The sequence below is a fragment of the Heteronotia binoei genome, chromosome 21 (assembly GCF_032191835.1).
Source record: "Heteronotia binoei isolate CCM8104 ecotype False Entrance Well chromosome 21, APGP_CSIRO_Hbin_v1, whole genome shotgun sequence".
Taxonomy (NCBI): domain Eukaryota; kingdom Metazoa; phylum Chordata; class Lepidosauria; order Squamata; family Gekkonidae; genus Heteronotia; species Heteronotia binoei.
The window spans coordinates 120,671,812-120,684,475 of record NC_083243.1 but is presented as its reverse complement, the minus strand read 5'-3'; the positions used below and the strand labels follow the sequence as shown (position 1 = coordinate 120,684,475).

Sequence of the window (12,664 nt, the reverse complement as noted above, 5' to 3'; positions counted from 1 at the left end):
ACAGTCACCTCAAGATTGAACTACTGTAACATGCTTTATGCAGCACTACCTTTGAAGACACTTCAGAAGCTACAAGTGGTCCAGAATGTAGCTGCCAGATCACTGACAGGAGTGTCCAGGTCAGCGCATATAACAGCTATCCTATGACAGCTACACTGGCTCCTAATTAGTTTCTAGTACCAATTTAAAGTGGTGATACTAACCATTAAAGCCCTAAACAGCCTGGGATGCTCATATCTTCAGGACCACCTCTCCCAGCATGATCCTCCTCATCTTTCCCAGTCTTCATCCTGAAATTTACTGAAGGTCTCTGGCCCACAAACTGCCCACCTTGTGCCAACAAGGGCAAGGGCCTTCTCAGTAGTGGCCCCCATCCTGTGGAACCAGTTGCCAAGAAGAGGTGCATTCCTTGTGGGACCTCCCTAAGTTGCCAGGGCATTCAAGGCTGCTCTTTTTCAGGTGGTGTTTGGAAGACTGTGAACCACCAGGTAGCTGGTATACTTCAGCTGTGCCTTCACTATTCATGTATCCTATTGTGCTTGATAGTGGATAGATTTTAATGGGGATAGATTTTTAACCATTTTATACTTTAAAGATCATTTGTTGTATCTTTGTATTGGTTTTATTGGTATATTTTAAATGCAGTTAGCTGCCCCAAGTCCTGTTCAGGGAAGAGGGAACAGGATATAAATTTGATAAATAAATAAAAAATAAGTATATACAACTGTATAGAGCAAAATTATTTTAAAATATTACTTTGTAGTCAACTTTATAAAAGGAAGCTTTAAAAGTTGATTAGTAATTTTTAAGCAAGCCCCCTTCCAGGAAACAACCTACTTTTGCCACAGAAATTAGTGCCTTTTTCCTGACTCCAGTTCTGTTTAATTAACTGAAGCTACAGAACATTAATGAAGTCTGGAATACCTACAAAAAGTGAAATTAAGAAAAATGGACATGAACGTGCTATACTTAGGTTCATCTGAGCCATTTTGTTCTTTATTCATTTGAGCCATTCTTATTCCTTATTTGTTTTCTGTGACAGTGGAGTTTCTGAAATCCCGTCATAGTTAACATGTATCCAGCAAGTTACTACTGTACTGAAAAAACATCAGGGTTCCTTTCCTCATCCCACCTTGAACTACCCATTCATAAGGGATTTTTTTTAAAGAACTCAGACCGTAGTGGTTACAGGAAGGGCATACTGAGAAGAATCCTGCTGCCAGCTGCAACATCATTGCTGTGTTTTTGTCAGCTGTTCCTCTCTCAGGTCTATTATCTTGTGCATGGTCAAGAGTAGAGAGCCCTTGGGTATAAACTGAAGGACAAGTGTTCTGGGCTCATGGCCTGGACAACTAGCCCCAGAAACAGCTGGCTATTCTTGTCCTTTTTGTATATTTAAATTGTATTTCTGTTTAGTTTTATCTGATTGTATTTAATTAACTTTATCCCATTGTATTAGAGAGAAAACCGCCCAATTACCAATTTGTTCTGAATGGAAGCATGATTCATAACAAAGATTCAGTGGCCTAATCATGACAATTTTCAATACATCATGTTTGCTCTTTAGATATGCTGATAGGTAATCAGCAGTATTATTTCAGCCAAACAAAATTGCTGAACAGTTCAAAGTTGTAACAAGTCAAAATCATCAGTTTTATTAAAGCTAGCATCTGAAATATTGTCTGCTTTTTCAAGTTAAAAACATGATGAGAACCAGCTTGGTAAATTTATACCAATTTTTGCTTTGCCTGATTCTTCTGAATAATCAAGAAGAATGCCAAGTAAACACATCAATGTGCATGCATTGCCTCTTAGATTTCCCTCCTGCTGTTTGTTTACCACTCAGGTCCTCACCTGTAGTCCTTCTCTCACAGCCTCAAGAAGATAGGGGACAATGGAGTAGTTCCACAGGTCTGTAAACCAAACTCTGGAACCATCTACATCTATTGGGCAAGAGAGGAAGAGTCGTGGACCTATGTAAGAAGAAAATTAAATATAGATTTTAACAATACCAAAGCACAAAATGACAGGAGAGAAAAAAGAACAAAAAGGGGGGGGGGGGAGATTTCTCTATTAGGGACTTGAGAAGGAAAAACATGGCATACTACCCTGATGGTCCTGGCAGAGGGACAGATGTAGCATACAGATATTTATAATCTCTCTTAATTATCTTAAATAAGGTAATAAGTATTTATTACTTACATTGAAGGAACCCATTAAACCCATTGCACAGCATGCTTTCTGATTACATGATATGGCACAAAGCCTCCATTTCAATAATATTTATATTTTCCTCCTCTGGTGTTAAAGTTACATGGCCTCTCTGAAATGCTAGGGAATATGTCAGAATTTTAAAAGAATTCTGACATCTTACCAATAGTAACATCTGAAGAACTGTGAGCCTCTAAGAACTTGTTGAGATGTTGCCAGACTTTGGGAATCCATTCTATGATTTTAACCAGTTCTGCATTTCTCATTCTGCCACCAATTTCTGTTTCAACAAGTTTTCTTCTCAAGAAACGGCCAAGAAAACCTTTTACTGGCTCAGTGTGGTTGGCACATAGCACCCATCTGAAGTTGTGGTGCAGCTGAAGGTTAGGCGTTGAGGAAGTTGCCTGGTTCATTGTTCCTATAATGTAAGGACTACGGAAAACAAATGAATCAGTATTTTATGTCTGGAACATTTCTTAGATTTTTGCTACTACCATTTGTTACTGCCATCCATCCCAAACACCGTATTTCAGAAACTGGTACACTGCCTTCAGTACACACACACCTTTTCTTCTATCCTAGAATTGGTTAAGCTACAGTGATGTTAGGGAATGTAATCTCAGTAAACAGGTCATTTGCAAATAAGACTGATTTTCATGAGGAAAATCAGATGCCACTTGGGTTTGAAAAAAATCTCATACGAAGATGGGGTGGGGGAAGTGACAAAAGCTCAGGGCACAAAAGTGATTTGGGGAGTGAAAATCTGAGTGGGAAGAAGAAGGAGATGACACTCAGAGTCTCAGAGTGGCTCACAATCTCCTTTATCTCCCTCCCCCACAACAGACACCCTGTGAGGTGGGTGAAGGTTAGAAGACTCTCACAACAGCTGCCCTTTCAAGGACAACCTCTGCCAGAGCTATGGCTGACCCAAGGCCATGCCAGCAGGTGCAAGTGGAGGAGTGGGGAACCAAACCTGGTTCTCCCAGATAAGAGTCTGCACACTTAACCACTACACCAAACTGGTCTACAACAGGGGTGGCCGAACTGTGACTCATGAGCCACATGTGGCTCTTTCACACATATCGTGTGACTCTCGAAGCCCCCCACCACCATGTCAGCAGGCTTGGAGAAGGCATTTGTCTCTTTAAATCACTTCTCCAAGCTAAGCTAGCCGATGGCTTGGAGAATGCATTTAAAGTTAACACTTTCTTTCCGCCTCCCTCCCTCATCTATTTGCCTTCCTTCCTTCATCTGACGTTCACGTCTTGCAGCTTTCAAACATCTGACATTTACTCTACGTGGCTCTTACATTAAGTAAGTTGGGCCATCCCTGTCCTAGAGGAACTGTGGCTGAAGAACTCCCTGATAAGGCAGTTTAAAGGTATAAGAAGTCTACAGGCAGGGCCAGCTTGCCCACTAGGCAAACTAGGCGGTTGCCTAGGGCACCGGGAAGGTGGGAGTGCCAAATTGGGCTCTCCCCCTCCTGGTGCCCCAGGCAAGCGTCTAGTTTGCTTGCCTCCTCCACCCCCACTGCCTCTCCTTTCCCCTTCCCCCACCACGCTCCATCCCACCCCCTCCCTGCCGCACTGAGGCACAGCGCCCATCTGCCCCCTCCTCCCTTCCCTTTGCCACCCACCTGTGTGATCACAGCGCACTGCCCCGGGGACCTGTGCAGCTCCACCCCCAGGTGTCGCATTCAGGCACATCACCCACCCCCTCCTCCTCCTCCCCCCTTCCTTTCCCTAGACCAAACCGTGGTGAAGGCTGCTACTCTAAGGGAATGAACATCACTCCCCCCCTTCCCTTGGCAGGCATCTGCCCACCGCCGCACTCCCTGGTGCAGCAAGCTAGCGGGCAGCAACAGGATGGGACAGGAAGGGAAGGGGGGAAGAGGAGGGAAGGGGGGGAGGAGGAAGGGGTGGGCGGGCGCCTTGGCTCGGCATGGCACCCGGGAGGATGGGATGGAGCACAGCACTGCATTGCAGTGCCATGGCGGGGGGCAGCAATGGGGGGCACCTACCTAGGGCACCAGGCACCCAGAGGCCAGCACTGCCTATAGAAAAACTAGCAAAGCAGATACAAAACTCTGAATAGGAAGGGATAGAAAGTTTTCCAACTTGAGAAAAACCACACAAAGAGTCCAGAAACATTAAGAACTGCATGCTCTCCTGGAAGTTACATCACCATTACCATTTATGGTACTTGCAGTTCAAGAGGCCATTGAAGATCTCTCCCAGGGAGCTAACATGATGCAAGTTGTCCAGTATGATAACAAGTGGCATCTCTACAGCATTATTCTCACTGTTGCATTGGTCAGCAAGGTTGGAAAGATACTGGCGGAGTTCCTGCAATGGAGATGAGAAAGAGGAACCTGGTTTTCAACTGGAAAACTTGGAACAGATGACCTTGAGAGATTCAGAGGTACAAATACTTGTTGCAAACCACGAAGAACCACATTTTTCTCAGGGGCAGAAACTTTTGGAATATTGCTTATAAAAAATAAAGCCCAGGTACACTTGATAGCATGTTTGGCATCCTAACTACACAGTTATAATTTGAACATAAGTTGGAGGCTGTCCCTCTCCTTTAGTTACCTCAAAGGCACGTGGAGCCAGGTCCAGACTGGGCCCAGAACCAAGGAGGTGGGCCAAGGGGTTGCATAGGAGGGAGGTGCTCAGACCAGGCCAGGGAAGAAGGAAGAACTGAGCACACAAAATGGGACACAGAGGGAGAGGGGGAGAGAAAAGAGACAGTGAGCCAGTTCTAAGAAGAGATGGAAACTGAGTGCCAGAACTCCCTCTGACTCCCAAAAGGGTGGCAAATGGCAGGACTGTGCAGGTGTGGGAGGGACCTCTTACAAGGAGAAAGCTAATCAGGTTAGATGTGGAGAAATACTGGCTGCTGCTAAAGGTTACTTGTATCTCTTGCCAGAAGGCTAAAGGATGACAACACACATCCCAATATTTCCCTGGGGAGAATTTTCTCATTTGTAAATAACAGAAATGTTTTTGTCCTGTCACCTTCTTGTGCTTACCTTACTGGACTTATGATCCACATTAAATGTTGCAATAGCACCATCAGCCAGCTCTCTGCCCTCTCTAAGCACCATATATTCTGATAGCCGATTGGCCAGATATGTTTTTCCTGTGCCACTTGGACCAGATAAGATGATTCTCCTGTGTTCTATCAAGAGTGAGACATAGCGCTGCAATATAGGCTTTGGGATGAGTGACTCAAACACCAGACTGTCCAAACTGTTCTCTGCAATGCCTACAACAACAAAGAAATTTTTAACATTCTAATTCATTTACAAAAGGTTTATCACATCATGCATGCACAAAAAAAATATATAAATCAGCAGCACTTAATATGGCATCTTTTATAACATCATTTAGACCTTGCCACCACCACTCAAGCTCCTTAGAGTAGTCTGTCAGCAAGTTCCTATACAAATAATATCTTACTTGCAAAGACATTCTTACAAAGAAAGTAGTTTCTACATCCAGTGGACTCAAGTAAGTCTGTTTAGTCTCTATGCACAGGGTTAATGTACACAGCATTCTCTTCTAACACAGTATTCTACAAGTCTGAATTTAGGAAAAGTGATTTCACCACTCCCATGGAGAAATATGCAACTACTTTCTATTACATGGTCATGCATTCCAGAAAAATGGATAACAATACTTCTGGGATGAAGTAAACCTGAACACGCATATAAAAGACTCACAGCTTCATTGGTTTTTTAAATGTATTTTTAATTATTTGGAACACTTTTCATGCCCTTTCATGCCCTTCTTCACAGACTCTGCCCAAAGTGGCTTACAGAAATAAAGCATAATAAAAAGGTAAAAAGGTAAAGGTAGTCCCCTGTGCAAGCACCAGTCGTTTCCAACTCTGAGGTGACGTCGCATCACGACGTTTTCACGGCAGACTTTTAATGGGGTGGTTTGCCATTGCCTTCCCCAGTCATCTACACTTTCCCCCCAGCAAGCTGGGTACTCATTTTACTGACCATGGAAGGCTACGTCAACCTTGAGCCTGAACCCAGCTTCTGCCGGGATCGAACTCAGGTCGTGAGCAGAGAGTTTGCACTGCAGTACTGCAGCTTTACCACAAAAAGTAATGAGGCCCCGCATTAAAAACCCAACCAGAGTATAAACCAGCAAAAAACAAACAAACACAGAACAGCTTACATTCTCGGGTTAAAAACAGCCTACAAAATTTTTAAAAATGAAAAATTTTAGGTGCCATGTGAGGTGCAACAAGGAGGGCATGACATAGAAGAGGTGATATGGAAGCAGAAGCCCCATCTTGCAATGGTTTTAGACTGGAGTAACTCTACATGGGAGTGAATTGTCAATTATTCATGAGGAATTAGGACCACAGTCCTCATACAACTACTTGAAAATAATCTACAGACTTATTTTGAAGAGTGCCTCCAACACAAATGCCTAGCTGCCAACCAAAATAGTGTCATGTGCTGATGTTGGCATGTGTGCTAGGAGTTCCCTACCCTGATATAAACATAAGGCATCCTCCCCATTCTTGTAGAAACACTCCATGAGCATAATTAGAAATTCCTTTCAAAGCATTTCATCCTGCAAATGAGAACAGAAAGCTACCGCATGCACACACCTTTTCACAAACTTCTTCTAATTCTTCAGTATTAACCTTATCCTTGAACTCCAGCTATGCAGTGTTTGACAGAAGGAAGGCAGCTAAGCTGGATAACAAGGATAGCTAGAGCATATGAAGGAAATGCAACTTGCAAGGGCTAACAAGTACATTCTCTTTAATACTGGAGAATGCTCTTTATCATCCAAGCCTACCATAAGCACTATTTCACTGTGAACAGGGACATGATGATGCAAGCCACTGTGTATTAAAGATTCATAAATGAAAGATGCTGTGCATACATTCGCAACTTCAAGAAGAAGAATATACATAAATGGTACTGCTTTTCAAATTGCTCATGATGGAGACATACAACCTAAGAAAGCACGGCATGCAGAGACTGAGAAAACAAAAGAAACTCATTAAATATTTTCTGTTCCTCTGAGGTTCCTCCAACATTGAGTTTGGCAAGGCCTGTAATTACAGAGAGCTATAACAAATGGATCACCTGTAACTTACCTTTGATAGTGACTGAGATGGTATTGTTTTCACCAACAAGGTACCCACAAGGCAGCAATTCAGGTGTCTCTGCACTATTGGTGCGTACAATTTCTCCAATGCTGTATCCCACAACACTGTCCGAATTTAATCCTAGTTGACTCACAGAATCTACATGAATTATGTATTCCTATGAAGTGGGAGGGGAATAGAAGGAAATAAAAAACCTTTCCATCATGTTTCTTGGCTTTAATAATGAAAGTTCACAACTAAATAGCTTTACACAGAATGAAGATGCTTTCTCCAACCAATGATATGTAGAAAAAAATCAAATTCATTAAAGGCAAATCAGATATTTACATACTTCTGACTGAACATTGAGCTCAAATTTACAGAATTAGCCAAAAATCAGCCAGCAATTCAGAAGCAACTTCTGGAAATTCAGCACTGGAATGCTACAAATAAAGGCATTATCTATGCCATCTTATTGTGCATCTATATTTTTTATTTAAATGTCAAGAGAACTTCAACAAAATGATAAACTCCTGTAGTCATTATATATGAGAGGAACTACACCTCTGAGTACCAGATGGCAGGTACAAATAACAGGGGATTATCGTAATCCATGCCTTGGTTATGAGTTTCTAGAAGCATCTGATGAGCTACTTTTAGAGACAAAATGTTAGAAGAAGCTTTGATCTAATCTAATCTTATCTATATTGTGATGTAATGTGCAAAGGGAGTAGATTTTAGGATTTCATCACAAGGGAAAAATGCACGTTGCCACTTCACACTTTACAACAAAAGCATGGGTCTTAGGAATGTAATTGAATATATCAGGTGAGACTGAATGTTTTATTATCAAGACATCAGTAAAACAGTTCCCATGTAATAATAAATTTGGACATCCCTAAGGCCTTGAAGTTCTCTTCCCTGCTCCCTTCATATGTGGCTCAGTAATCCATCGTTTCTGGTTTGTGGGAAATTATAGTTTGATTTCAGTCATGAACTACAAACCATAACTTTTATCTGCAAGATTCCAAATCATGATTAAACTATACTTTGGAGTCCTGGTATGATGGCAAGAGAAGAAGCTATCATTTTGATTCAGATGCAAAAAATTAAGTTTGGTTTGCTTCAAAAAACCCCTGGTTGTTAATTTCTGAACTGCACGTGAGAAGTCTGAAGATTTCCAAAGCTGGCTGCAGTAACAGCAAATTCTGGTTACATGTGAACTGTTGTCAGTATCATAATATCAAGTAAATGACATGTATCAGATGACCCTCAGACCTTATGGATCAGAATTTTCTAGCTTCCCCTTAATGCAGCAGCCTGCTGAGCCCTCTGAAGTTTTGTTCTTGGGAGTCATGCGCCCTCTTGGAGCAGCACAGGGGGCAAAATGGGGCTTTGCTGGGCAGGGCAGGACAGAAATTGATACCTTCTCTACCAAAGAGTTTGGCCCAGTGACACTGTATACTCAGAGGTATTGTTAATGCTTGTTAGTGCAACCATTAAAAATTTGTTTTCTTTCTTTTTAACCTTAATCAAATAAGTTAGTTTATAGGAAGCACTAAAGCAACACCACTAGAAATAACATCAAAAATGTCATCACTTACCTTGAACAGCCTTCGAACAACACCGTCTAGCACGTCCCATTTGGTTTTTCCACTGACTCCAATACAACCAATTAGGAAGAGACGACTCCTAGAATCCTAAATACATAACTATGTATTAAAAGACAATGGACTTGGAAAATCTTTGCTATTTCAGATTGAAAAGTTATCTGTATCTGAAATATTTTGGCATGCTCTATAACCTCTGCTACTCCAACCTCCCAAACCTGTGTGGATTGGGCATTTTCAACACAGATGCCAGTGGAGAAATAATGGGAGATCTACTCAAAGAGGTTCATTAGCACATAATTTCCTCACTCAAGTGTAGGTCACACTCCTGGCCTCTAGTACAACCTGTACTAGCCTAAAACCACACAGTTGGTATAGGTAACAAGCCACATTTCCTTCATTGTTGCAATTATTCCTTATACAATGAGTGCTAAAACTAGGATAATGTTGATAGTACTGCAGAGAATCAGACAACAGCATTACAGCGATTAACTGAAAAAAAACCCAGGTTGCTTACCTGTAACTGATGATCTTCGAGTGGTCACCTGTGCAATCACACACTTGGGTTTGATGCCCTGCACGAATCCGACCTTGGTGGTTTTCAAAGCAGCATCAGAGTCTCTCTTCCTGGTAGTCCTCCCCAACCGGGCCCGGTCGGAAGTGGTCACTGCGCATGACCGGAGGGAAAGGACCGCCACCCACTCAGTTTCTTCCAGCTGCCACTGGCCAGTACATCTCTAGTAGTTTGACGAGTGAGCCAGCAGTGGGGAAGGCTGGGTGGGTCATGTGTGACTGCACAAATGACCACTCGAAGATCATCAGTTACAGTTAAGCAACCTGTTTATCTTCTTCGTGGTCCCTGTGCAGTCCCACACGTGGGTGAGTAGCAAGCTGTGATGCTGGATGGCGGGTGCTGGCCATAGTAGTGGAGGCTGAAAAGAGTAGAGGTTAATGCACAAGCCTGCGTGTTGTGTGCTCACCTGGTGTTCCAGTTGTGGTATCATTGCAGGATAGACTGCAGGACAGAGCAGCCGAAGGATGCGTCTTTCTGTGCGCAGATGTCTAGGGAGTAGTGCCTCATGAACGTGGACTGGGACTTTCACATGGCGGCAGTGCAGACGTCTTCCAGTGGGACCTCCAGCAGGAACGCCGAGGAGGTGGTGACTGCCCTCCTGGAATGGGCCTTAAGTGTGTCAGGTAAGGGCTGCTTTGCTAGTTCGTAGCACAGTTTTATCGTGCTAGTCACCCATTTCGAGAACCACTGGCTTGAGATGCGTTCGCCCCTTTGCGGTTTGCCATAGGCGATAAAAAGTCTTTGGTCCCGCCGGAAGGGGCGGATTCTGTCCAGGTAGAAGGCTAGGGCACGACATACATCCAGGGTGTGTAGTGCTCTTTGTAGTTGGTTGGATGGTTCTTGGAAGAAAGTGGGAAGGATCGTCGGTTGGGAGAGGTAGAATGGAGATACCACCTTTGGGAGGAAGGATGGGTCTGGTCTTAGGACAACTTTATCTTTGTAGAAGATTGTATATGGGGGGTCACTGCAGAAGGTGCAGATTTCGCTAGTCCTCCTTGCCAAGGTTATTGCGACTAGGAATGCGGTCTTCCATGACAGTAGGTGAAGCGATGAGGAGCCTAGTGGCTCGAATGGCTTTCTCATGAGCTGGGTGAGTACCAACGATAAGCTCCAGGTGGGAACAAAGGGCTTCAGAGAGAGCTTCAGATGCATCAGGCCCTTCAGGAAGCCTCTGGACACCAGGTGAGAGAACACTATCCAGCTGTCTACCATGGGGTGGAATGCCAAGATTGCGGACAGGGAGACTGTAATGGAGGAGACACTGAGGCCAGAGTTGGACAGTGCGAGGAGGTAGGATAGGGTCATTGGTATCGGAGCGGACAGCAGGTTGCAGCCCTGCTGCCACGTGAAGTTAGCAAATTGTTTCCACTTTGCAGAATACGACTTCCACGTAGATGGTTTCCTGAAGTTCATGAGTACATGTTGGACGGCTTCTGGGAGGTCTGAGGTCATATCCTCCAGGCTGTCAGATGGAAGAGGGTCAGGTTGTAATGTAGTACCGCACTGTTTTGCTGTGTCAGGATGTCTTGTGCTGTTGGCAGGCGTTGGTAAGTGTTGTTGGAGAGGTGGAGTAGGGTCGGGAACCATGGTTGGCATGGCCACCAAGGAGTTATCAGGATACAGTCCGTGTTGTCTGCCATGATCTTCTGGATGGTGTGGATGATTAGTGGGGTAGGTGGGAAGATGTAGAAGAGAGTTCCCATCCACGATGTAGAAGAGAGTTCCCATCCTTTGCCGAGCCCCTTCCCCCCGACTGAAAAAGAGGGGGCATTTCATATTCTGAAGGTTCACAAAGGTGTCCACACTGGGCGGGCCCCATTGCGAGAAAATGTATGTAGGAGTTATTGAGCTCCCATTTGTGGTTGTCTAAAGTGACTCTGCTGAAGGCGTCCATATGGGTGTTTTGTGACACTGGAACTTGGACTGCTGAGAGGTGAATGGCCTGTCTGATGCACCATGTCCATAGTGCCCGCGCCCTGCGACAGAGTTTGCTGGACACAGTCCCATCTTTTTATATAGTAGACTGTGGCTGTGTTGTCGGAGAGGATGAATACATAGCAACCTTGGAGGTGTAGCCGGAAGGATTTGAGAGCACAGTGGACTGCCAGCATTTCTAAGCAGTTGATGTGTAAGGCTTTCTGCAGGTGACCACATGCCCTGGGTTGTTAGGTTCTTGTGGTGTGCTCCCCATCCCCAAAGAGATTCGTTGGTGGTTATTGTGGCTGATGGGGGTGTCTGCTGGAACGGCATTCCTGAGTTCAGGTTGTGGTCATTCATCCACCAATGGAGTGAGGAGAGTATCGTGGTTGGGATCTGCAACCATATGTACTGAGGTTGCCTGTGTGGTCAGAAGTTGCACATGAACCACAGTTGTAGGGGGCCTCATGTGAAGGCATGCATAGGGTATTACGGAGGTCGCAGCTGCCATATGCCCTAGGAGGCATTGCATTGTGCGGGCTGACTGGTTGGGTGAGTCCAGGAATGCCTGGACCAGAATCTTCAGTGTGTGCACCCAGTCTCAATGGAGGTATGCATGATAGTTGATCATGTCCAGGTCTGCCCTGATGAAGCTCAGGCCCTGTGTCAGTTGTAGGTGGGATTTTTCCAATTTCACTGAAAGGCTCAGTTTGGAGAGGAGTTCTCGCATTGCGGTGATGTCTAGGGTCAACTGGGATGGTGTTGTGGCTACTAGCAGCTAGTCATCTACGTATGGAAATATTTGGGTGGTCTATTGGTGCACTGCAGCCGCCACTACTGTCATGCATTTCATGAAGACTCGTGATGCAGTTGACAGGCCGAACGGAAGGACACGATATTGAAAATGATCATTTCCAACTGTGAAGCAGAGAAATTTTCTGTGGTGTGGTCTGATGGCAATGTGGAAGTAGGCATCCTGTAGGTCCAGGTATGCTAGCCACGATTTTCAGGGTAGTAGTTGCAGGATTGTTTGGAGGGTGATCCTCTGGAACTTCCTGGGTTTTATGTAAAGGTTCAGTCCCCAAAGGTCCAAAATTGGGCGCTTTCCCTCATCTCGCTTTGGAACGATGAAGTACCTGGAGTAGAATCTTTTCCCCTATGGGGGGAAGGTAGTCGCTCGATTTCCCCTTTTAATAACAATGTACACACCTCTTCTCTTAGTGCTGGG

At 44.4% G+C, this 12,664-nt stretch overlaps 1 protein-coding gene across 2 annotated transcripts in view; it reads right to left on the bottom strand.

Annotated features, from left to right (window-relative positions):
• Window positions 1–12,664, bottom strand: part of NAV2 (neuron navigator 2) — a 483,385-nt gene that overhangs the window by 11,143 nt on the left and 459,578 nt on the right. For both annotated transcript variants that reach the window (XM_060262207.1, XM_060262206.1), the window contains 6 exons: window positions 8,940–9,035; window positions 7,345–7,513; window positions 5,246–5,481; window positions 4,402–4,556; window positions 2,375–2,643; window positions 1,855–1,973 (listed from right to left, as the gene is read on the bottom strand). In XM_060262207.1, coding sequence (XP_060118190.1) covers window positions 1,855–1,973; window positions 2,375–2,643; window positions 4,402–4,556; window positions 5,246–5,481; window positions 7,345–7,513; window positions 8,940–9,035 — 1,044 coding nt within the window. The remainder of the gene's footprint in view (window positions 1–1,854; window positions 1,974–2,374; window positions 2,644–4,401; window positions 4,557–5,245; window positions 5,482–7,344; window positions 7,514–8,939; window positions 9,036–12,664) is intronic.